The sequence below is a fragment of the Physella acuta genome, unplaced genomic scaffold (genome assembly GCF_028476545.2).
Source record: "Physella acuta isolate Inbredline_101_S28 unplaced genomic scaffold, ASM2847654v3 ptg001341l, whole genome shotgun sequence".
In the NCBI taxonomy this organism is placed as follows: Eukaryota; Metazoa; Mollusca; class Gastropoda; family Physidae; genus Physella; species Physella acuta.
In genome coordinates, this window is record NW_026732856.1 from 48,837 (window position 1) to 76,627 (window position 27,791).

Here is a 27,791-nt window from a genome sequence, read left to right on the forward strand (position 1 = left end):
CCCCCCCCCTCCACCCTTGTCGGGATTTGTCAAAATTGCTCTTAAAAGACTTTTTAACACTCGAATTAATAACTTAATTAAGTGGAATTATCATTTTTCTCTATATATTTTGCTATTTTCTGCCTTGGTGTCACCCCCCTAAATGGTGTCACCCGGTGCGGTCCGCACCCCCGCCCCTTCCCCTCGCAACGCCACTGGTCACAGGTAATATACACAGAGCATACTTGAAAAAAAAATGTAACAAAAAATTATCGTCCATCATATATCTGTTGGGACGTTGCAAGCCCCGTTTTGCATCCATCGATTCATATCATGGACTTTGTTCAGAGTTTGAGTAGTTACTTTCTTACACACTTCACACCCTACCGATTCAATGCCTGCCGGGATAGAAGTCACGTGCCTGTATTTGTCCTTCTCTGCCAGGTAACCGGCGTACGTGTTTAAGTCACTGGCCAGATTTTTCAAAAACAAAGCCAAATCTTTCGGCGTTTTGAAATCAGCCGCGTTGATCATGGTGTTGTTGGGGAGATACTGGCCGTACGGCGCCCCTCCACGGGCTACGGGGATGATGTGGGTGTCGGTATTGTAGGCTTTGAATAGTTTTTCTGTGATGTAATCTTTACAGTGGGAGTTTTCGAAAGACAGGTAAAATTTGTAGTGATGTCGGAGTAGGTCATCGAGGACTTCCGGATTGCTTGGCTGACCACAGCCTCCGTAAATATCAACCTCAATGTATTTCTGAAACAAAGTAGGCATATACAGTTAAGTCAACTTTTTGAAATAGACACAATCAAATATCAATGTAGGAGCCTACGACTGTGCAAATAAGAAGGAGGGAGTGGCGCTGGGTGGGACACACGCTGCGAAAGGCTCACCCAGAAGTGACACGTCAAGCATTTGAGTGGAACCCCCAGGGAAAGCGGAAAAGAGGGCGCACAAGACAGACCTGGAGGCGGAGTCTTCTTGAAGAACTGAAGCCAACAGGGATGACTTGGGAGACGGCAAAATTAATAGCCGGGGATTGGATGAAATGGGAAGAAATCGTTGAGGCCCTATATTCCATAATTGTACAAAAATTGTTAATATAATAATTTTACAGTATATTTCACTAACAGGATCTTGGGAGTCAGAGCACTAACTTATATATCTTTCTAGACCATTAAAACTAGGGTGCCTGATCCGCTTACGATTAATATTAACATTTTCCCAAACGCAAATTTCTATTCACTGATTCTGTATTGTAACAACAATGTGCTAAAAATAATTCCCTAGTCCAACCAAATAAGATGAGACTGGGTAGCTGTAGACGGAAAAAAGACTTGCTACTTGAAGACAGTAGCCCATCTTGGAGTGAATACTCCAAAATCAAACAACAGCTAGAGCTTGTAATTTGTTCTTCCATGGACAAAAGTCTAGAAAGATAAGCAGGTGAAAATCGAAGTCAACTGGCCATATTACGCAAAACATGTTGACACGTAATACTCAGTTATAGTGGAGGAGATATCTTCCAAAATTACAATTAAAAAAAAATTTCATAAAAAACGTTTTAATAACAAGCTTTTATGTAATTGGATACCTTTACTAATATTTGAGAAGAGACCACGCTTTTCTTTATAGTAATTTAAATAGTAGTGTATAATTTATTTTCTACTTTTTAGTGCATCATTACATAAAAGCTTGTTATTAAAACGTTTTTTATGGAAAAAAATTTCAGTACTTTACATGTTTTATTTACAATAGTGTTACATGACTAAAAACCATTGCGCGTCTATTGAACGTGATGGCGCAGCTATTAAACCTTATGGCGCAGCTATTGAAAGTGATGACGCGTGTGGTGTGGTTGGATTGACATACCTACTAATTCGGTCCAAATTTTAATTAATTCATAAAAAATTAATTAGGCATCCAAATAAGTCAAATTTAGTTTCAGATTGCATTGTCTTCATGTCTTGACCCACGTGCCAACTGTGAATCGTATCGGTCAAGTAGAACTGTCCGAATTTTCACTCCTACGTTTCGATCTAGACTGACGACAGACTGTCGACTGACGACAGACAGAGGAAGTGAGTTAAATAAAAGCTTGTAAAAATGATGAAGAAGGAGATGAGTCCCTAGCAGCAGGTACTTACCTTCATCTCCTGTACGTACTGGTTGCGTTTCGACATTGTATAGCAGTTTGAGACAACCCACATGGCCATTTTACTTTTGTTCTGGGCTATATCATCTGTGCAATGATACAGGAAAAAACTTTATCAACATTATCATAGAGTTTTTTTGCTTTAAGGTAGGCCTACTTTGACTGAGATAGTTTGTCCATGATATCTTGTAAAAGTTTCCCTTTCAAACCTGACGGTCTATGGGGCAAGTGAATTAGAGTTCACTTGTTTCTGTAACCTCGGCATATGAAGAGATAGTGTGGTCAGCACTATGCCCCGCCGCTTTTACTTTCCCTAACTTGAGTTAGGTACCCATCAGAGTTGGGTGGACTCGGGGACGGTCTATTGACTTGAACCCGATTCGAACTCGAGACTTACGAGTTAGCAGTCCAGCTCTCTACCGCTAGACCACTCCGTCGCTATGATATATTGTGTCCGTGTCGTATTTTGTCTCTGATATATATATATATATATATATATATATGTATATATATATATATATATATATATATATATAATACACAAAACAACGCCCAAACCCACAAACCACACCATCTGTGCAATGATTCAAGGAAAATATAATAGTTAGCATGTTTACATTTTGATCATAACAAGATAACACAAGCATTTGTAAACAAATAAACACGTATATATCATTATGTATTTGGTGATTTTTTTACTGAGCATATCCCGTTAAGAAAAAGGAAGATGATGTGTACATAAACAATGTAAATTTTCTTACAGTAGTTGGGCAGCTCTTGCTGTGGTCTAGGCGAGTACACGAGACGGCCATAAGGGACGAACACGTCAGAGTCGGTCCTGTAGTGGATGGTCATGTTGAATGCTTTGTTCCAGACTGAATCGGCATCTGCGAGATCAGAATAGGCTTGAAAACTCTATGTTATCATACTAAATGTAAAAACAATATGGCAAGCGATAAAACTATAGTTACATTTGTAAAAAATTAAAGCTGTTTAGGAACTATCGATTACACATGTTCATATTTTTGTATTGAATATAAGCCGCTGGAAAGCCTTTTAGAATTTTTTTATAAGTTCAAATATTTTTTTTAAAAACCCGCCCTCAATCTCTCCTTGAAGACAACCGGAGTGGCCAGGGAAAGTAAAACAGTGAAAGTCACAACAATTGTATTCCATGATAAAATACACAATAGTGGTCAATGAGGTACAGCTAAGTGGTTTATTTATATTTAATAGTATAGGATCACCTATCACCACAACACATTAATGTTATTATAGTTTTTAAAAAGTCAGAGGACAATGGATTATGATCCTTATGCTGACTGGTTATTGTGGGACCATGTCACGGATTCAGTAGCGGATTAAGTGAGGTGTGGGGGGGGGGGGCTGATTTTTTAGGATTTTTGTTGGTTTTCACTATAAAAACTTAAGTGTTAATGTCTGCATCACGAACTTTAATTTTTGCTTTTTACAAAATATCTAACACGCACACACACACATGCATACACACACACATATATATATATATATATATATATATATATATATATATATATATATATATATATATATATATATATATCCCTCAAAATTTCAGCCGGGGGCCCCGCTCAAGCTTAATCCGCCCTGGACGGATTGCACAGATGTTTCGGTAATTGTGAATAGACTTTGTAACTATGGCAGAAAGGGGCGGGGGAGGGGGGGGGGGGTTTGGGGGGGGGGGGGTTTGGGGGGGGGGGGGGTGGTGTCAAGCTTCTACCTGAGATAAAGCTCGCCTGTGTGTTTACCGGAGACTCCCACATCATCACTCCATAGATCTGGTGAGCCCAGCGTTGTGGTGGACGAAAGTCGTCGTTCAAACCCACGGCATGCACCAACACCACATCTGTCATCTCGTTGACATTAGTATCGACAAATTGACAGTTGGAGAACTCGCACGAGCTGAAGTTAAAAAAGTCGGAAAGCATCCAAGATGGCCGTCGAAGCACGGCGATGGAGTATGTCTTCGTGTTGTTAGAATTGGTACGTGAACCATTAGGACACAGGACGTAAGGAGAGGAGCCGCATGGGGCTAAGACTGGCTCAATCGTTACGTTCCTCGTCGTTGGTGTCGCTGTTGTAGTAGAGGGGAACTCAAGCTGAAGAAGACGCGGTCCAGGAAGTGTTGTCTTCAAGAGTTTGGTTCGGCTGGTTGTGTTTCCAGGTGACGGTTGTGTTTGGTGTTGAGGGGAGTAAACACCGCTGGTGATATTGATGATGTTCAGGCGCAGTTCCATGACCGACCAGCGAGGCAGGTTTCGATGCCATGAGATGATATCGTGGTGCAGGTAGACCAAGAGGAGCACGCTGCATGCGATGCCAATAAAAAGTGTGGTTTGTTTTTCAGGCAAATGCTTTAACACACTGAAAAAAAATATTTTAAAAGTGAATTGCAAAAAAAAAAAAAAAAAAAAAAAAATTTAAATTTAAAAAAAAATTAAAAGTATATGTTGGCTGGTACTCTATTGTTGGTTCGTTATTTTATTTGTGTTCAGAGGTTGTTTTTTTTATATATTTTGGTAGTGTTTTATTATAGCTGGATCGGGGTAATATTCCCCCTCCCTTTCTCACGGCGCGGGGGTCTACCAGGCTGTCACTGGTAGTTTACGGGCGTTCACAGTCGCATACTGTGGCCGGAGATCGGCTTGACCGGACCCTAGGTGTGGGCATGCTTTGTGTTTCGATTTAATATCCTGTCTTCCTATGGCCGCCTCCTTTAATTTATGTTCGGAAGGCCACGACCTGTGTCAGATCGGGTCAAGCAGGGGGGTTGGGGTGATGGGAAAGTTTGGTTGGATTTAAACTATAAAAGAGGAAGGGTGGCTGTGTTAATGTCTCTCTTACACACACAGCTAGAGCTAGAGGCTAGTCGAGGCCTTAAGGTAGCAGCCTTAGGGCTGGCTGCCATAGCTGGCTTAGTGGCCCAGCTGATGTATTGTTGATATGGCCTGGTGTTACACCCGCGGCCCAACGTCTTGTTCCTGTACATATGTGCTTTGTTCCAGATGTTTACATCTGTGACCTGATGTTTAGACCAGTAGCCAATGTTGTACCGGTGGCCAAACGTCTTGTCCCGGTTGATACGTTCTTCGTTCCAGTGGCCATTATCTATGTGGCTGATGTTTGTACCAGTGGCCGAACCTTTTGTTTCTGTAAATAGGTGCTTCGTTCCGGAGCTTTGTTTCTGTGGTCCAACCCTGATGTTTATACATTTGGCTGATGTTTGTTCCAGTGGCTCAATGTTTTATTCCAGTGGCTGGACAGTCATCTTCCTGCCGCTTGAATGTCGAGTTGGATTGTTGTGATTCTGAGATTACGTAGCCGTGCAAGTAGACAAATAATAAGAACTAGGGTTAATAACATTTACATTGGTGACTCCGAGATTATACAAGCAGTGCAAGAGTGTAGGAAAGAGTTTATTTCAGATATTTTTTTAACTGGGGGAGAGGAGGTGTGCCACTTAATTTACAATATATATTGTATCATTTTTTACTGTTCGTGCCCAAGATACATAGGAGAGATGAAGTAGAGTTCATCTGCTTCACAGACCTAGGCATATGTAGGGATTGTGTTCAAGGACATTCTACTGATTTAAACCCGAATTCGAACTCGAGACTTTCGGAACAGCAGTCTAACTCTCTACTGGAGAATAGAAATTAGAACACCACGTTTACGCAAGTTTAAAACTACATTACTAGTTTACAGTTTCAATGACGAGTCGAGTTCCATTTGGCTCAAACAACTGATGTGTCACTATGCTATTAGTGTTGAAATTGTTTATAGATTTAGTTCTAGTGTTGAGATGTGACACTATGCGATTAGTGTTGAAATTGTTTGTAGCTTTAGTTCTAGTGTTGAGACATCTTCCTTGAAGAAACCTGTTGTGTCTTCTGTGCCAGCTGATTCACCGCAGGGAAATTACGCTTTGGCTTACTGCCACAGACTGTCTGACGCCAATATCAGTCTGACATGACGCTTTCATTGATGTACTGACTCCAAACCTTGGACTTACATTTATGAAAACAAACACCATTGTTAATTAAAACAAGATGGTTACTCGGATAATTTCCGACACTATTTTGTGAAATTACCCAGAAATGATCATAATCAGTGACATCATTATTCCTTTTAGTTCCTTAAGTAACATAGGACTTACGTTATAGCTCTTCACTCTTATGTGGATAATTAATTAATGATTTTAGTCTTCATTAGTATATAAAGTGAATATGCATGAGTCGCAAAAACTGTACCACTGCAAGTATTATCTATGGCATTGATGTGTAGTGCTAATCTATCTAGTAATCTAATGATTAGATTCTAATCATATTGATGTTTATTATTCTTCAGTAATCCATCAGGTTAAGTTCGCCGTAAAAGCAAATAATTATTCAGAAAACTACCTTAATCCGATGCACATATTTATCATCTAAACGTGAAGCATGAATTTATTATTTGCTTTTTTAATGACTGCGTCGAAGTGTCTGCTTTGTTCAAATACGCGTTCTCTCCTACAGTTCAATACCAGTTTACTTTGGTACTACGGACAAAATATTCTCCCTCGTGCGCAAATAAAGACGCGTAGACAATACTTTAATATTCTTTACGTTAGAGCCCATGTTAGGATTCCCAATTGCGTGAATAAAATGTCATTGTTTTACGTCATCGAAATCTGAGTACACCCAGTTGTGTAATTGTATTAAATGTCCATTTATTTGATTTGATCAGAACTGCATGTTTAAAAATAATATTTTTGAAATGGTGTAATTCTCCTGTAAATTCGAAATTTAAGTGAAAAAGAAATATAATAATCGAACAGTTATTATGGGTTCTTTATAAATTCGCCCCCCCCCCCCACATTTTATAAACCACAATTTAAAAACACTTGACAAAATCAGATTTATCCATACATTTTCATACAGTTTTAAAAACATTTTTAAAAAAATAATAGCTGTAAAGAAGTAATAGACCTCGCCTACGTCACAACACAGCAAGCCCTCTTTTGTGTCCATTGTTTCATATATTGCGTGTGCATTTTTCTTTAATTTCTCGAATTTAAGAGATATTTATTACCCAAGCGCAGGCATTGTTTACATTTAAATAACTCACTTTTAGAAACCAAGGTCACGCGTCTAAGAATTGGTAACGCATGGATGAAACCCTTCTGATATATTCCGTCGGACATTCTTCTATTCCCGCGGCAACGCGCGGGGACGGGTACGCTAGTATATAAATATATATATATATATATATATATATATATATATATATATATATATATATATATATATATATATATATATATATATATATATATAACTATATATATATATATATATATATATATATATATATATATATATATATATATATATATATATATATATATATATATATATATATATATATATATATATATATATATATATATATATATATATATATATTAGGGAAGTCAGTTATGAATGTCTCCTTGAAACAACTAAATGGTTTTTGTATTCTAACATTAAAATGTTCATCTGATAACGGAATTACACTGAATTTCTTTCGCTTATTGTTTCCCTATTTCTGCGCAACTTACTAAATATAACTGAAAACAGTGATGGGGCCTAACTTCTACCTCCTCTAGACACGGGTGGACAATCTACCTCATATGACCCTAGAAGGGGCGGACATTCTTCCTACTCTAGACATGGGCGGACCTTCTACCTCAAATGAACCTAGACAGAGGCGGACCTTCTACCTCCTCTAGACAGAGGCTGATATTTTTCCTACTCTAGACAGTGGCAGACATTCTTCTTACTCTAGACAGTGGCAGACATTCTTCTTTCTCTAGACATGGACGGACATTCTTCCTACTCTAGACTTGGGCGGACCTTCTACCTCATATGAACCTGGACAGAGGCGGACCTACTCCTTTACGTTTCTTCATACAGGGGCGCTCTATCGAAACCGCTTCCTCCTACATTTCTGTCAGATTTAGCCACGCAGTGACCGTTGACAGATCTGAAGGCCAGACTTGCTGGGCCGATTTTATTGACTTTTCAAATGTTTACACTGCAGCGAAGCACGAATATTAATTACGTTTGTATATTACCGTAGTCGGTCTCTGGTGTTACTTTGATGTTCAATATAGTACGAACTGGCTTGTTTTGGCCAGCTGTAGGGTTGTAATAAATGGTGGTTATAAGGGCTCGTGATAGATTCTGGTTACTTGTAGGCGTGAGTATTTGGCCAAGTGTAAATATAAAGGCAGATAAGATTTTAGTTAAATTGTTAGTTAAGGCGTGATTGGGTTTGATTTGCAATTTTGATATGCTTGTTATATTACAAAATATCGACAAGGCTACTGTGTAGTTCGTTGTGAAGCTACCAGTCATATTTACAAATAAACACTTGAATGAAGATGATGTGTTAAACCATTGTCCAGGGCAGCATTGGGTATATTCATCTAGTTATTAGAATCAGCTTTAACTTACAAAAATACAAAAAGTTTAACAGCAACAAAAACAGCATACAACACATTTTCGATAATTAAATGATTTATTTATCCAGCATTAATTAATTTGACCACATCTGGATCGTTAAATCAACCACTTCAAGGTGTGTCGTAAAATTTAACAAAGATGGCGAACATGTCGGCAATGGCCACGTCACCAGTGTTCCAGTTCTCAGGGCTACTCTGCCGTGAGTACTTGAAGACCGGTAGCTTGTCGGCTTTCTCCCACGCGCATGCGCCGGTCTCTGCCTTGTCCACAGCCACGAACCAGCCCTTGTCTCCCGGACATCCACCGTAGACGTTGTTGATGAAGAAAACCCTGGATATAATTGGTCGGATGTCGCCTGCAATGCTGAACATGTTAGTGGTATCAGTCTTGATCTTAGTCCAGGTAGAGAACTTGACCTTGGACTTGTCGAACCAGGTCATGTAGGTTGTACTAGTGCCGTCAAACAAAATCTCCTTGACCCTCTTGTAGTTGGAGTACACGATGAAGGATACCTCCTTAACTCTGTCCCAGTTGTTGAAGACTTCTGAGTTCCTGTAGTGGTTGCTGCAGGGTAGGGGGGAGGTAACCTAACATAAAATTCATATGTGAATAAGGCGAAGTTTCAATAAACCATTTTGTAACAATAGGTAAGCAATGAACTCAAAGACCAATGTTGTGTTTACTTTTTATAATATCAAATACTCCTTTTACTATAATGGTGCTTGCATGAAAGTCCATATTCTTATTTCCTAGTAATTTTAAAACATCTTTTGATTAATTTATTTGCGTTAAGGTGTTCAATGTAATTGAATTATGGAATATTTGCTAATAATAATTGTTTTAAAAGTTATTTTATTTTTAACTTAATTAGAGAAAAAAAAACACTCACCTGTTTACATCCGGGTTCCACCTCACTAGGGATCCCAGTACCGTTCTTATAGGCGGCGTAAACAGATTTTCCAATGTAAGCTGTGCCACGAAACGCCAGTGTCCATTCACCACTTTCATTTTGCTTAAGCTGAAAAAGTTTCACATTTTCTTAACTACTAGCCGTCGGTACCCGTTACACGTGAATTATAGTCCTATATATTTTTGTTGGTAAACGTATTTGGAAAAAAATAATTTATAAAATAGTTATTGGTCAAAACGCAACACTACACGTTGAGATATTAGTGACAAAGCAAAGAAGTAGCTAAACAGCTAAAAAAGTAACAGCTTATTTAAAATATCAAAGGCTACCAATACTTATTATAAAAACCAAATTATATACACAACATCATATCAAATGCACACACTGATCAAGAGACTAAAATGATTCCGTAAAAAAAATCTTGGTCATTCAGTGTTATTTATGTTGTTTTTAAAGGAATTTGTATTACTTTTGGCCTAGAAAATTGTATACATTTCATAGCATACGTCTTGATAAGTAGATATATAGATCTTAATCAAATTTGAATGAAATAGTTCCTTTCTTCATATTCTAAAATTGGAAGATGATGCCATTAGTTTTGTGTTCTTTCCGTAGTTTTAAACATGTGGTATGTGACGTCATTGGTTATTGCGTTATTTTCACAACAATAAACGCTTTTCCGGTTGCATAATTAAAACCGTTTTTCTACATTCGAATATACTTTATTTTTATTTTCCTTCTTTAAATAAAATCTAGTTTATACATTTTTAACATCCAACATATTATTTTCAACAAAAGTCCGCATCTTTAAGTTGTCCATATATCGCTGATCATACTGATCACATCGCCTAAAAAAACGTGCGGACAGAGCGAGAGAGAGAGAGAGAGAGCGAGAGAGAGAGAAAGAGAGAGAGAGTAAGAGAGAGAGAGAAGTGCGCATATGGGCTTTAATTATGTTATTAGGATTTCAACATTCAACTTATCATTCAGCATATAAAAAAGGCTTTACTTACACTTTCACATTTGTTTTCAGATCATGTTTACACTACGATTTTAATATTTTAAGTTTTTACTTTGACATTCATCGGCAATTTTTGTTGTTTTAAAATTATTAATAGGTTGATGTCTAATTGTGGTTACCTCGTTCCTCAATTGGCTGCTCTCTGCTTCCAGATATCCTACCACAGTTTCCAGAGATGCCACCCGTTTGTTATGATTATAGCAGCAGTTCTCTAACACAGCTGTTTTGTTTTCCAGCTCTTTTGTCTTCTTGGCCAGTTCTTTAACTAATTCTTCATTAGCCGAAAGTCTCTTTTCAGTCTTTACAATAACATCTACCAACTCAGTTACAATCGGTTGTCGGGTTTGAACTGTCAGATTTCCAGTTAGCATGACCCCGTAGTTGTCAGCTTTCAACCCGTTAATGTTACAGGTGTAAGTTCCGGCTTGCTGCTGATCTGGGTTAGACCAGTTCAGGGAAAGATAACCTGTGACTGGTGAAGTAGTGAAGGTTACGTCCCCTGCAACACTAAGTGTTTGAAAGTCGCTGTAAGCTGTGGCTGGATTACAAGCTGAGACTGAGGCTATTACCTCACTATCTCCTAACGATTAGAAAAAAACACAGTAAATTTGCTTATTAAATTACGTTGACGAAATGAAAATGGAATTATGATATAAATGACGGAAATAAGGAATTCACATTAAAATATCACACTCTAATAAAGTATTACTAAATGGAATAGTAGATCTAGATGTTAGAATTAAGTTTTTAATTTATTTTATATTTTACCTCTGGTAATTGTTATTGATAAAATATTTTTAAACTGGATGCCTATTTCCTCTGTGGACTGTAGACAAAAAAAAAAACAGCAATAAAAACATGATAAAAAGACAATACAGAATGACGATTTTTTTTTTCTACAATCATAATTTGGTTCACTCTTACACTGTTTTTGAATTTTCATCTTGTGTTATAATGTAGTCAGGGCTGCAAAGTCTACAATAAAACAGACATTTTGACACTTTATTTAATGGCTAAGAATTATGTTTTTACTTCTCGAATACGAAGTATAGAGAAAGTATTGTAATCGTGAAAAAAAATCGAGGTTTTTGCAAATATCGACGTTTTACACCAAAACATAGTTTTGCAATACTGTCCCTATGTCTCTGTGTGTGTGTGTGTGTCTGTGTGTATATGTGTGTGTATGTGTGTGTCTGTGTGTCTGTGTGTCTGTGTGTGTCTGTGTGTGTGTGTGTGTCTATCTGTAAACACGATAACTTGAGTACCGTTATAGCTAGATTGATGAAATTTCATATATAATTATTACATCATATTTGTTCATCGGTATCAACTTTTCAGCTATTATCAATAACCGGAAATGGAGCTTAATCTACTTTCATTTTTTTTCAAAAGCCTATAACTTTAAAACTATTTCAGATAGATAAATGAAATTTCACATGTTAGTAAAAGATTTAATTATCTGCCTTCTTTCAAATATTGAGTAATTTCCGTTGATCGGAAGTAGGTATTTACGCTATTTCCATTTTCTTAAAAAACGCATGTAAATTTATAAAGTACTAATAATATTGCGCACTATTATGCACATTTTGTTTTGGCGTTCGCTTGGTGCGCAATTCTTTTTTCTATGAGATTCTATTCTATTTTTAAAAGTTTAAGTAATTAAAAATCATGTCTATATTGCGAGAAATATAAGAATATTCGAGAAAGTTTAGGGGAGATCACTCCCAGTTTATTTGACTTAAAAAACTTCCGTATTTAAAACACTAGCCCTGGAAAGTACCAGTGTCACGCTAACATTTTGTAGAGATTAGCATGTCAATGGTAGAACACACTTTAGGACCTCTAGTGTGTTAGCTTCTGTCATAAAAAACTATTTTAAAAATTGGATTTCAACGTAATTAGAATACATAATATACTTTAATCAAATTTATCGTCATACCTCCAGAGAACATTTGATGTGGAGAGTCGGAGTCAGGGCTGTTGTGATGGTTGAGGTTGATGCCTGGAACACCATCTTAGAACCTGTAGAGATTTAGCAAAATGTTATTATTGAAAAAAACACACATTTAAATCTGATTTATTTTAGGAATGTAACGTTGCACATGGAATTCGTTAGTTTAACTGCAATAAATCTAGGCATTTACAATTATTAGTGGATTTATATGTTTAATGAATCATTAAAAATGATCTGTCATTTTCAATCAGCCCATGTAAAAGTCTGTACTTACCTAATGTTAATGACATTGATAAACAGCCTGCCAAAAGGTAAATTGCATAACGTTGAATCATTTTAAAAGCTCCTAGATTTAAAAAATAAAGAACATATGCTGACAAAAACAATTTATATTCATATATAATCTCAAGTAAATTTTTTGTCAGAAATTATTTGCAATGAGGAACAAAACTTATTTTTTTCTATAATGCATTTGATTGTTGTAGAAAATATTTGTAAAATTAATAATGCTAATAGAAATTATGATTTTCACAAATATCTAACTGGACAGTGGTTCCCTTTCATCCGTGCTTTACAAAGCTCTGATTTCTTTAGTATAGAACAGTACAAGGATATACAAAGATGTCTAGATAACCTAGTAACCTCAGCATCTGTCACCGGAGAATTCAACATTTTATGTGCAACATTTGAAGTACAATATTTGCTGTGAAACATTTGATGTACAACGTTTGATGTACAATATTTGATGTGCAGCATTTGATGTACAACATTTGATGTACAATATTTGATGTGCAGCATTTGATGTACAACATTTGATGTACAATATTTGTTTTGCAAAATTTGATGGACAACATTTGATGTGCAACATTTGATGTGCAACATTTGATGTACAACATTTGATGTGCAACATTTGATGTACATTTGATGTACAACATTTGATGTACAACATTTGATGTACAACATTTGATGTACAACATTTGATGTACAACATTTGATGTACAACATTTGATGTACATCATTTGATGGCAACATTTGATGTACAACATTTGATGGCAACATTTGATGTGCGACATTTGATGTACAACATTTGATTTGCAACTTTTGATGTACAACATTTGATGTACAACATTTGATGTACAACATTTGATGTACAACATTTAAAGTACAACATTCGCTGTGCAATATTTGATGTGCGACATTTGATGTACAATATTTGATGTACAACAATTGATGATCAACATTTGATGTGCAACATTTGATGTACAACATTTGATGTACAACATTTGATGTACAACATTTGATGTGCAACATTTGATGTGCAACATTTGATGAACAATATTTGATGATCAACATTTGATGTACAACATTTGATGATCAACATTTGATGTGCAACATTCGATGTGCAACATTTGATGTACAACATTTGATGTGCAACATTTGATGAACAATATTTGATGTACAACAATTGATGTACAACATTTGCTGTGCAACATTTGATGTACAACATTTGATGTACAACATTTGATGTGCGACATTTGATGTGCAACATTTGATGTGAAACATTTGATGTACAACATTTGATGTGCAACATTTGATGTGCAACATTTGATGTACAACATTTGATGATCAACATTTGATGTACAACATTTGATGATCAACATTTGATGTGCAACATTCGATGTGCAACATTTGATGTACAACATTTGATGTGCAACATTTGATGAACAATATTTGATGTACAACAATTGATGTACAACATTTGCTGTGCAACATTTGATGTACAACATTTGATGTACAACATTTGATGTGCGACATTTGATGTGCAACATTTGATGTGAAACATTTGATGTACAACATTTGATGTGCAACATTTGATGTGCAACATTTGATGTACAACATTTGATGATCAACATTTGATGTACAACATTTGATGATCAACATTTGATGTGCAACATTCGATGTGCAACATTTGATGTACAACATTTGATGTGCAACATTTGATGTACAACTAGAAACAGATGACCAATACGCCCATTTGAACTAGAAACATGGAACTACCTCACTATAAGCAAATAATTGATGACAACGGTCAACTTTAAAGAATGCCAACATAGTGTCAAAATGTCAACACACTGTTGGCTTTCAATGATCACCATATCCTACCAACGTTCATGGAAAGCCTAGCTTACTTCAATACTAACACAAAATCATTACATGATAAAAATGAATCTTACAGATTCGATTCAATCTTTATTGTGTCTTCGTTATTTAAGTGAATATGGAAATTGTATGGCCACGTAGTAAAAGAGCAGCATCCAAGAACAAATGTTAAACACCATCTTGTTTGAATTAACTATTTACTAAATATATCGTGTTTGAATAAGAATAAAAAAAATTAAAATATATCTCCACTTACTAGACAGATGATACCATAAAAAGATACTTTTTTAAAAAAAAGAAAAAGCGTTCGTAACGTCAGCTGAAGTCACAAGTAAACAAGATGTTATGTGGAGCCGTGTACAACAGGATTTTAGGATGGAGTGCTGTGTGAAACACTTCACCTTACGTTACATCACTTTAAACATACATACACACACACGTACACACAAGCAGGCACTCACGAAAGTACAAGAGTGTATAAAACACTGCTTTAGTTACAATAAAACTCTACTTCCGTGGGAACACAATAGCTTTAATAATGTTTCAGTTATTAGGTTGATACAATCATCTATAAGTATAAAATTGCATACTTAGATTACTTTTAAATATTAAGTGAAGAATATCCGGAAGCAGAGGCGTAGAAGGGGGGGGGGTGCGGACCGCACCGGGTGACACCATTTAGGGGGGTGACACCAAGGCAAATAATAGCAAAATATATATAGAAAAACTTGAGGGAGGGGTGCCAATCGAAAGTTTGAGGGGGGGGTGCAAATCGAAAACTTGAGGGGGGGGTGCAAATCGAAAGTTTGAGGGGGGAAGGGGTGCAAATCGAAAATTTGTCCCCGGAAGGATCGGTACGCCTCTGGGGGGTGACACCATTAAGTGCCGCACCGGGTTACACCCGACCTCGCTACGCCACTGTCCTGAAGTGGTACTTTGTTTCCTGATTTCTAAAATACCGATTTAATTTTGTGAGACAAACGAAGTTTTATACATAGAAATAAGATCTTATTCTGTTGAATTACTTCAAGTAACCGGAAGTAGTACTTTACACTATTTCCATTCATCTTAAAAATATCACTTCTACCGGGCCTAATAGTTTAACAATTTTCAGGTAGTTCAAGACTAGATAGCAATGTATTGTGACATAAACTGTGAGTAATAAGATGGTTAATTAACTCAGCTCTGTGCACAACATGATGTAGTGTAGCCCCAAGGACAATGCCCTCGTGACAAAAGTTGTATTTTTGCATGAAAAACAATTAGTGAAAATATGGTTGGCGTTGTTTGATAAATAAAAAATTAGTGGGCTTTTTAGTGTTAAAACTAAACCACACCCATACCTCATTAAACTACGGAAAAAAAACTATGCTGAAATAAGTTAGAGGAACGCATTTATACAACACACAAACTACCAAACAAAAAATAAAAAATACCCTCACATATTTGTTAAATTATCTCAACTAATGAAAACGTGTAACGAAAATGTTTTACTCGAACAGTACACATTTTTTACGTTTAACAACTTTACATGTTTACGTATTATTCGATCTCATTGTATATTAAATATTTAAACTTTAAAATTTTTAAAAAAAATGTCAGAAAATGTTTTCTTTTCCTAATCAATAAAATGTTTCCTAATTTTCTGAAGCCTTTTTTAAAGATGAATTACAATTTATTTCATTAATCACTTTCCGTAGATATATGCAGTTTCTTTAGACATATATACCGTTTCTTTTCCTTTCACCACGGAACAAAATTGTAAAAAAAGCATTTCATGAAAAAATATAGAAAAACCAGTATCCTCTACCCCCACCCCCTCCTCCACTCTTAACCAGAAAGTTTTGAGTGCCGCTCCCCGGAGATAAATATTTAAAAGAAAAACTGGGCTGCCTATATGTATGTAAAGAGCAGAGAGCTAACATTCACCAGAATAGCCCGTGTAATGGGTCCCTATGGTTATTTGTCTTATAAGAGAGGTAGCGGAAACAAAAATAAACCAGTGCAGAACCTGGCCGGAACGGCTGGGTAGCTTATTAGTGAGATGGTGTAAACATCAGTAAAGCTCCCCTTTCAGACCTTTACATCAATAGGTCGTATGCAGTAGATTTTTAAGTTTTCTTGACCTCGGCATAATTATGAATGCATTGTGTGGTCAGCATTTTACCTTTACTTTCCCCAACGTGAGTCAAGTACCCATTAGAGCTGAATGAAAACATAGATGGAGTTCTGAGATATAATGAAAAAAAGAAAAATTGAAAATTCTTTATTAACAAACGAATGCCAAACCAACATTATATAGTATAATTTTTTAAAATAATTTAAACACCAAAGCAAACCCAACTCACGTAAAGTTTATTTTCTTTAAACTCAAACAAAAAAGCTCTTCCAAAAATTAATCTATGAATACAAGAAAAAAAAACAACAACCTCAAACGGAAAATCAACAGTTTTTAGCGTCACTCAGTTCAATCAAGCGAATCTACCCCACTATATTTGTTCACATATTTCAGCCTGCAATAAAAACTCTTACTAGCAGAAATGAACAAAATAAATACCACAAGCAACCCCCCCCCCCCTTATCCCACGTAACAATCGTTCCCTAAAACTAAAATAAGTCATTGCCTTTACATATAAGCACAGAGTAACATTACTAGACATAATTCAAACTGCGAATGGATTTTTAAATAAATTGCATTATTGTTGCATTCAGATGAATAAATTACATTAATTGCTAAATTCCAATGATGAATAATATTAACTGTTGAATTCAAATGATGCATAAATTACATTAACTGTTGAATTCAAATGATGAAAAATTACATTAACTGCTAAGTTCCGATGATGAATACATTATAGCTTATTCTGGCTTCTTATTGGCTGTTAAGTTTATTTTCAGCCCTATTGGCTGGAAACAAGGTCAAGTGAAGAGTAGGCCCTAAATTATATTGACTAATTACATCCCGTGAATATTATATCACTTTGATATTTATATATTGGAGAATGTATATCAAACTCTAAACATAAATCATATTGACTTTTTTCATCCCTAGAATAATACATCACATCGGTATTTATACAGTGGAAAATGTGTATTAAACTTTTTATAATATCCTGTGAATAGTTTATCAAAATGAGTATTTATATTTTATGAACAATTTATTACGTTCATTATACCTGACCTGACCGTGAACAGTATATCGCATAGACTTTTAAATCACGTTATAGTTGAAAGGCAACATTACCGGCCCACAGGAGTTGTGATGAGCCTGGGGGGACCATTGCCCGACCCCCACTTGCTCTTCTTCCCGTGTTGTATGACCCGCACATAACTTTATACGGTCAGTGAACTCCAATCTCTGGGCCTGTAGGAACCTTGACTGATGACGTCATAAAAAGACTTTTATCCCATACTTTCTCAGATCAAACCACATGAACAAGGGAGCTTATTTATCCCATATTTTCTCACATCAAACCATATCACAAGGAAGCTTATTTATCCCATATTTTCTCACATCAAACCACATGATAAGGAAGCTTATTTATCACATATTTTCTCTTATCAAACCACATGATAAGGAAGCTTATTTATCCCATATTTTCTCACATCAAACGACATCATAAGGGAGCTTATTTATCCCATATTTTCTCTTATCAAACCACATCATAAGGGAGCTTATTTATCCCATATTTTCTCAAATCAAACCACATCATAAGGGAGCTTATTTATCCCATATTTTCTCACATCAAACCACATCATAAGGGAGCTTATTTATCCCATATTTTATCACATCAAACCACATCATAAGGGAGCTTATTTATCACATATTTTCTCACATCAAACCACATCATAAGGGAGCTTATTTATCACATATTTTATCACATCATGCCACACAATGATGAAATTTTTATATATCTCATATTTTCACACTCCAAATCACATCATGTGGAAACACACATATATATTTAAGTACGAAACGGAAGTGCTGGACACAAGGAGTATTCACTCTGAATTTAAAGTGAGCACACAAACACAGTATAAAACACTAATAAGAGAATAATATATCACATGTCCTCTGGAGTTATACATGCCCCCTCTTGAATCCATTGGTTCATATCATGGACTTTGTTAAAAGTATGAGTGTGTAATTTTTTACATACTTGACACCCCACAGATTCAATGCCTGCCTGGATTGAAGTCACATGCCTGTATTTGTCTTTCTCTGCCAGGTAACCGGCGTACCTGTTTAAGTCACTGGCCAGATTTATCAAAAACAAAGCCAAATCTTTCGGCGTTTTAAAATCAGCCGCGTTGATCATGGTGTTGTGGGGGAGATACTGACCGTACGGCGCCCCTCCACGGGCTACGGGGATGATGTGGGTGTCAGGATTGTAGGCTTTGAATAGTTTTTCTGTAATGTAATCTTTACAGTGGGAGTTTTCGAAAGACAGGTAAAATTTGTAGTGATGTTGGAATAGGTCATCGCAGACTTCTCGCTTGCATGGTTGACCGCAGGCCCCGTAAATATCAACCTCAATGTATTTCTGAAAATAAAATGCACACACAATTTAACCGATTTTAAAAATATACATTATTTATCATTCAGAAAATTTCAGTATATGATTTATAATTGTAATTTCAGGCGTTAAAAAATCGTTCGTATGTTAAAAGTATATTTAGGATTGGAAATAGAGGATACAAAATCATTTTGTATGCGGAATTTGCGGATATATGGACAGGCAATGAAAATTTAAAGTAAACTTTGACCTCCGACTTAGGGATCCATTGGGCAGATAAGGGAGCTTCCAGATGTTTCTTGACCACGACATGGTGGGCAGCTCTATGCCCAGTCGTCTTTACTTTCCCTATCTGCGCTAGGTACCCAATAGAGCTGAGTGAACTCAGTGTCGTCCTACAGTCACAGGTGCGATCAGAGATCAAGCACTCTACCAGTCACAATTTGTTTATACAACAACAAAAAAACAGTCACAAGTGTGATCAGAGATCAAGCACTCTACCAGTCACAATTTGTTTATACAACAACAAAAAAACAGTCACAAGTGCGATCAGAGTTCAAGCACTCTACCAGTCACAATTTGTTTATACAAAAAAATCAGTCACAAGTGTGATCAGTGATCAAGCACTCTACCATTCACAATTTGTTTATACAAAAATAAAATTAGTCACAAGTGTGATCAGAGTTCAAGCACTCTACCATTCACAATTTGTTTATACAAAATAAAAATCAGTCACAAGTGCGATCAGAGTTCAAGCACTCTACCATTCACAATTTGTTTATACAAAAAAAAATCAGTCACAAGTGTGATCAGTGATCAAGCACTCTACCATTCACAATTTGTTTATACAAAAAAATCAGTCACAAGTGTGATCAGTGATCAAGCACTCTACCATTCACAATTTGTTTATACAAAAAAATCAGTCACAAGTGTGATCAGTGATCAAGCACTCTACCATTCACAATTTGTTTATACAAAAAAATCAGTCACAAGTGTGATCAGTGATCAAGCACTCTACCATTCACAATTTGTTTATACAAAAAAATCAGTCACAAGTGTGATCAGTGATCAAGCACTCTACCATTCACAATTTGTTTATATAAAAAATCAGTCACAAGTGTGATCAGTGATCAAGCACTCTACCAGTCACATTTTGTTTATACAAAAAATCAGTCACAAGTGTGATCAGTGATCAAGCACTCTACCAGTCACAATTTGTTTATACAAAAAGTATGTTATGTTCACTCGTGTATTTGTTACTTAATTTTTTATTGTATTTCATAGCTGACCAAGTAATTTCCCCTTTTATTATTGTATTAAGTAAACTTTTATTTTAATTTAAATAAATAAACTGACTTCTAAATGTATAACTGTATAAAAATATTAGTGACGAAAATATAAGAAAAATTCGCTTCAGTATAGGGGGTCAAAATTTGGTTACAAAATCTGCCACAGCTCACGGAAAACTGTGAACTAAATGAAAAGCGTATAAAAGTATCAAAACTTTTGGTTGGCTGGGGATAGCGACTAAATCGGGGGAAAATGGATGAATTTTGCAAAAAAAAAAAAGGTTGGATTTAAAGGATTCTAGAGTAGCAGAGACCTACCTGCATCTCCTGGACGTAGCTGTAGCGCTTTGACGGAGTGTCGCAGTTTGAGACCAACCACATGGCCATTTTAGTTTTGTTCTTTGCTATCTCATCTGTGCAATGATACAGGAAAAAACAATCAACATTATAATAGTTTGTTTGCTTAAACGTAGGTCTACTTTGTGTGAGATCGTTTGTCCATGACGTCTTTTGTGCGTGTCGCATTTTTTCTGAGTTCATTTGTCATATATATATATATATATATATATATATATATATATATATATATATATATATATATATATATATATATATATATATATATATATAGGGGTCATCCATAAATGACGTCACACTCGTAGGGGGGAGGGGGGGGGTCCGTAATTTTGTGACGATGTGTGATGAGGGGGAGGGGGGGGGGGGTTAGATGGTGTGACATCCCACTTTTGCATTATAAAAAAGCAATGTTAGAAAACGAATTTTAGACGTTATTTCGCGTTTTAGATAACTGTTTTAATAAATTGTAATAGTTTAGACAAGATTTTGGAAAAATATCAATGTTTAAAAAAAAATTCAACTGCAATTTTGAGGGGGGTTGTAGGTTGAGGTGTGACGTCATTTTAGGGGGGGGGGGTCTGGCTTTTTATGACGAAGTGTGACGGAGGGGAGGAGGGGAGGTAAAAATCGCCAAAAAAAGCATGACGTCATTTATGGATGACCCCATATATATATATATATATATATATATATATATATATATATATATATATATATATATATATATATATATATATATATATATATGTATGTATGTATGTATATGTATGTATATATATATATATATATATATATATATATATATATATATATATATATATATATATATATATCTAATATATAAAGCTCAGTTCTGTATGTAATGCATATGTTTGTCGTTGGTCTTGCATGAATTTAAGTGTTAGAAAATTATCGTGCGCATTTGTCTAAATTTATGAGCTAAAAAATTACTATTGAAAGTGTTGGGAAATAATTTTCATTTTTCAAATTATAGTAATAATTGTCGGCATGTTCATTAAACACAAGTTTAAAAAAAATATCATCTTTTACAACAATTCTAATTATGTCTTTATTTAGTCCTATAGCACTTACTTCCCTTTGATAAATTAGGAAAACAAAATTAATTCCCTTTATAAAACCATTGCATTTTGTGGAAAATAATTTACTTTTTAATTACTTTGTTTTGGTGTTGGGAAAAAAAAAATTACATAATCAGCGGGGATTGATCAAGTGCAAATGTTGTAGGTATTTTACGGATAAGCTTGGAGTATTAAAATTGTTCATTAAATTGAAACAGGCGCGTTCGTTTAAGTGAGTGCAAAAGACTATGAATAAGTTGGGGTACTACAGTAGCGTAGCGAGGGGGGGGGGGGGGCGGGGGGGGGGGACATATGTCCCCGGGCGCCGACCTTAGGGGGGGCGCCAAATTGAAAGTTTGAGGGGGGGGGGGGGTGCAAATGAAAAGTTCGAGGGGGGGGGGAGGTGCAAATCGAAAATTTGCTCCCGGGGGGCGCCAAATTGAAAGTATGTCCCCGGGCGCCGGGAAGGGTCGCTATGCCTCTGGGGTACTATAGTCGTTCATTAAGCTAAAACAGGTGATTCCGCCCCGGGCGTTTATGTTCGCGTTAGTGTTTTCTTTGTGTTTAGGTGGGTTTGCGTTAGTGGTTGCGTTTTGATTTGGTTCGTTTTTGTTCTTTCTTTTTTCGTTTTTGTTTGTGTTTTTTTGTTTGGGTTTGTATTTGTGTTTTTGGTTGGTTTTGCGTTTGGATTTGGTTTGTTTTCGTTTGCTTTTTGGTTGTTTTTTTTTTTTTGTTGGTATTGGTGTTTGTGGTTGGGTTTGTTGTTAGGTTTTTGTTTTCGTTTGCTTTTTTGTTTGTTTTTTCTTTGTGTTTGTATTGGTGTTTGTGGTTGTGGTTGGGTTTGTTGTTAGGTTTTTGTTTTCGTTTGTATTTGTAATTGTGTTAGCGTTATGTTTGCGTTTTGTTGTTTTGGTTGGTTGTGGTTTGGGTGGGCAATGCCGGGTTTATGATGATTACTAAACACACAGGTAATGGTCTTTAACAGAAAGGATTTTCACAGAAGCCAGAGCAGGGCCTGGCCGGGACGGCTAGTATATATATATATATATATATATATATATATATATATATATATATATATATATATATATATATATATATATATATATATATATATATATATATATATATGAAACAAAACAACGCCCAGACCCACAAACCACACCAAACACATGCAATACAAACTGAAGAATTCAACATTTCTAACGCATTTCAAGGCGAAGACGAAGCCCCAGTGCGGAGAGTGACACACTACCTAGCGGCTTATGTTACAGACACTAACGCAGTCAATACCTACAGTAATTGGGCAGCTCCTGTTGTGGTCTAGGTGAGTACATGAGACGGCCATAAGGCACGAACACGTCAGAGTCCGTCCTGTAGTGGATGGTCATGTTAAATGCTTTGTTCCAGACTGAACCGGCATCTGAGAGATCAGAATTAATACAACACTTTTTTGCACATTCTCGGAATCATTTTCAGAACGTGAAGACGGTATCTGGACATTGCTGGCAGTGTGGTTATCAAATTCTGCATCGATGGTGTTTGTGGATTCCCAATACGCTAAATTTACATTACATTTAATATTCAATATTTAAAAAATTGTATTTTGATTTACAAATTTAAAAATCACGGGTATCTATTTTAATAAATTAATCACCGCATTGAAACCGATTTCAAGATAGGGATAGAGGATATGATACTATTTTGGCTTAAAAATTATAATGTTGGGTATGTTTGTAGTCGTGAATAGAAATGACGAGTACTACATATAGCATCAAACTCCTACCTGAGATAAAGCTCGCGTGTGTATGTATCGGAGACTCCCACATCATCACTCCATAGATCTGGTGAGCCCAGCGCTGTGGGGGACGAAATCCGTCGCTCAACCGCACGGCATACACCAACACCACATCTGTCATCTCGTTGACGTTAGTATCGACGAATTTACAGTTAGAGAACTCGCACGAGCTGAAGTTAAAAAAGTCGGAAGCCATCCAAGATGGCCGTCGAAGCACGGCGATGGAGTATGTCTTCGTGTTGTTAGAATTGGTACGTGAACCATTAGGGCACAGGACGTAAGGAGATGAGCCGCATGGGGCTAAGACAGGCACAGGCGTTCTGTTTCTCGTCGTTGGTGTCGCTGTTGTAGTAGAGGGGAACTCAAGCTGAAGAAGACGCGGTCCAGGAAGTGTTGTCTTCAAGAGTTTGGTTCGGTTGGTTGTGTTTCCAGGTGAAGGTTGCGTTTGGTGTTGAGGGGAGTAAGCATTGCTGGTGATGTTGATGGCGTGCTGCAAAAGTCCCATGACAGACCAGCGAGGCGGGTTTTGATGCCATGGGAAGGTGTCGTGGTGCAGGTAGACCACCAGGAGCACGATGCACGCGATGCCAATAAAAACTAAGGCTCGTTTTTCAGGCAAATGCTTTGACGAGCTGAAATGAACATATAAAAAAAGCTTATTACAACAACAACAAAGTTAAAATAATACAAAAATATAAAAGCAATACTTAAAAATGGGACGGAGTTGTATAGCGGTAGAGAGCTAGACTGCTAACTCGAGTTCGAATCCGGGTTCAAGTCAGTAGACCGTCCCTGAGTCCACCCAACACTGATGGGTACCTAACTCACGTTTACCTAACTCACGTTAAGGAAAGTAAAGGCGGCTGGGCATAGTGCTGACCACACTATCTCTTCATATGCAGATGTCACAGAAACATGTGAACTCTACTTCCATTTCCCCATAGACCGTCAGGTTTGAAAGGGAAACTTTACCTTTTTTTTACTTAAAAATAATGGATAAAAAGAGATAATAAATTCTCAGAATGTCTAATGTCTTGAACAGGATCAGAAGAAAACAGAGTTAAATTAGTACAATGAAAAACTCAATTATTACTTTGTATATCGATTCTGGTTGTTAAGCGAAAGTTTTGAAATATGAACCTTAGCGGTATTTCTTCTGTCATTAACTGGTCAGCTCAGAGTTTCTTTCAGACATTTTTTTTTCGGGGCAGAGGAGGTTTGCCACTTAAATTACAATATAAATTATATCATTTTTTACTGTTCGTGTCCAAGACACATGGGGCAGATGAAGTAGAGTTCAACTGCTTCTCAGACCTTGGCATATGTAGGGATTGTGTTGTGAGCACTATTTCTAGCCGCTTTTACTTTCGCTCAGGGACATTCTACTGATTTAAACCATAGTTCAAACTCGAGACTTTCGGGATAGTAGTCTAGCTCTCTACCGTTGAATAGAGATTAGAACACCACGTGTACACAAGTTTAAAATTAAAACTACATTACTAGTTTACCCATTCAATGACGAGTCGAGTTCCATTTTGCGCAACCAACTGATGTGACACTATGCAATTAGTGTTGAAATTATTTATAGATTTAGTTCTAGTGTTGAGACATCGTCCTTGAAGAAACCTGTTCTGTCTTCTGTACCAGCTGATTCACCGCAGGAAAATTACTCGTTGGCTTAGTGCCACAGATGTCTGGTGCCGGTATCAGTCTGATGTGGTCCTTTCCAAACCTTAGACATGCAAAAAGGATTGTTAATTTAGTAGCTTCTTAGCTAATCGATTTGTTTTTGTAATTTACAACCTTATGAAAAAATGAAGATAATTATTGAATTTAAAAAAAAAATATTTTATATTAAATAACTATATATATGGTAATCTATCGTTTTAGGTACGTAAAATCGCCCGCGGCTAGTAATGTCCGTAAACGTTACATCATTGTCAAGGCTTTAATAGAAGCAGTGTTTCTTCCAGACTTTTTTCTCCGGGGGGGGGGGGGGGCACTTGAAATTTTCGGGGGGGCGGTAGACTTTCTTCGGGGGGGGGGGGGGGGCGGACACTGTTAAAAGTATATATTTTCTATATAAATTATATAAATTTCATTTCGTTCGGGGGGGGGGGCGGTAAAAAATGTTCGAAGAGATGCCTAGAAGAAACTCTGAATAGAAGTATATTGTGATATATTTGTGTCAAATATTATAGATAAATGAATACTAAACCTAAATCAATGGCTAAATATATCAATATAAGCAAGAAGTTAACTTTAAACAGCAGTGTTTGCGAGCAGGATTTGCTATATAAAAAGCGGCCATCTGTAAGTTAGAGTGGCTTCCCCTGAATATTGCGCTATAAGTTTACAATAAAAAAAAATAAACGAGATGGCTGCTATAGTAAATGAGCATGGTTGCATCTGTTGGAAACATCGCTAGTCTTCATTTATTACTGAAAAGTTTTTATTCAATTGTTTAAAAACAGGTACATAAATGAAACAAGGAAACGTTTTTGTATTTTCAAAACAGAAATCCTCCTCAAAATGTGAAATAATTATTAAAATTTAAGCAGTCACCTGTTTTTCACATTACTAGTCGCGGTCGATTTTTATGTACCTAAAACGATAGATTACCAAGTTCGCCATAAAAACAAATAATTATTCAGAAAACTACCTTAATCCGGTGCAACAATTATCATCTGATGGTAACGTGAATCACGAAGTTCCAAAACTAGACGAAAACATAGTTTATAATTCTCTTTCTTTAATGGATGCGTTAAAGCGTCTGCTTTGTTCAAATATGCGTTCTCTCCTATAGTTCAATACCAGTTAACTTTGGTGCTACGGACAAAATATTATCCCTCGTGCGCAAATAAAGACGCATAGACAATACTTTAATATTCTTTACGTTGAAGCCCTTGTTAGGATTCCCATTGCGTGAATAACATGTTCATTGTTTTACGTCATTAAAATCTGAGTATACCCAGTTTTAAAATGTGTATTAAATGTCCATTTATTTGATTTAATCAGAACTGCTTGTTTAAAAAAAATAAAACTCTTTTTACATTTTCGAAATGTTCCCTTTCTTCTTTAACTTAGCAATTTATAAAGAAAAATAATAATAATCGAACAGTTATTAGTGGTTGTCCTTTAATAACATCACCTTATTCGCCCTTTACCAACCCCCCCCCCTCCCCTCCCCATTAAACAACTCACCATTTAAAACACTTGAAAATATTAGATTTATCCATACACTTAGATTTCCAAAAAAACATTTGAGAAGTGGTATGCGTGATTATATATATCGTGCGCCGTCAATACGGCCAAGGACAAAACGGCCCCGTCAATACGACCCCGACGAATCGGCCATGACGGGAGCCCATTTGACGGGAGCCAATAGGTCGGGGCCCTTTTGACGGGGTCGTTTTGTCGGAGGTCGATAGACGGGGTCATATTAACGGGGCCGTTTGACGGGGTCGATTTGTCCCGGGCCGTTTTGACAGGGCACCTATATATATATATATATATATATATATATATATATATATATATATATATATATATATATATACATACATATATATGTATATATATATATATATATATATATATATATATATATATATATATATATATATATATATATATATATATATATATATATATATATATATATATATATAATATATAAAGCTCAGTTTTGTATGTAACGCATATGTTTGTCGTTGGTCTTGCATGGATTTAAGTGTTAGAAAATTATCGTGCGCATTTGTCTAAATTTATGAGTTAAAAAATTACTATTGAATCTGTTGGAAAATAATTTTCATTTTTCAAATTATAGTAATAATTGTCGGCATGTTCATTAAACACAAGTTTTAAAAAATATCATTTTTTACAAAAATTCTAATTATGTCTTTATTTAGTCCTATAGCACTTACTTCCCTTTGATAAATTAGGAAAACACAATTACTTCCCTTTATAAAACCATTGCATTAGTGGAAAATAATTTACTTTTTATTACTTTGTTTTGGTGTTGGGAAAAAAAATAATTACATAA

General features: G+C 36.0%; 2 protein-coding genes across 2 annotated transcripts; both read right to left on the reverse strand.

Moving 5' to 3' along the window:
* Window positions 1–258: 258 nt before the first annotated feature.
* Window positions 259–25,393, reverse strand: LOC131958601 (alpha-(1,3)-fucosyltransferase C-like). Its single transcript, XM_059323716.1, has 5 exons — window positions 25,255–25,393; window positions 23,735–24,378; window positions 23,246–23,371; window positions 2,130–2,224; window positions 259–738 (listed from the first exon to the last, which is right to left on the reverse strand). Exons 1-5 carry the CDS (start codon window positions 25,278–25,280, stop codon window positions 259–261), a joined length of 1,371 nt encoding a protein of 456 aa, XP_059179699.1. The 5' UTR covers window positions 25,281–25,393.
* On the reverse strand, window positions 8,709–15,072 carry LOC131958604 (uncharacterized). Its single transcript, XM_059323720.1, has 7 exons — window positions 14,963–15,072; window positions 12,821–12,892; window positions 12,532–12,614; window positions 11,361–11,418; window positions 10,712–11,172; window positions 9,551–9,679; window positions 8,709–9,248 (listed from the first exon to the last, which is right to left on the reverse strand). Exons 2-7 carry the CDS (start codon window positions 12,879–12,881, stop codon window positions 8,772–8,774), a joined length of 1,269 nt encoding a protein of 422 aa, XP_059179703.1. The 5' UTR covers window positions 12,882–12,892; window positions 14,963–15,072; the 3' UTR covers window positions 8,709–8,771.
* Window positions 25,394–27,791: the final 2,398 nt, after the last annotated feature.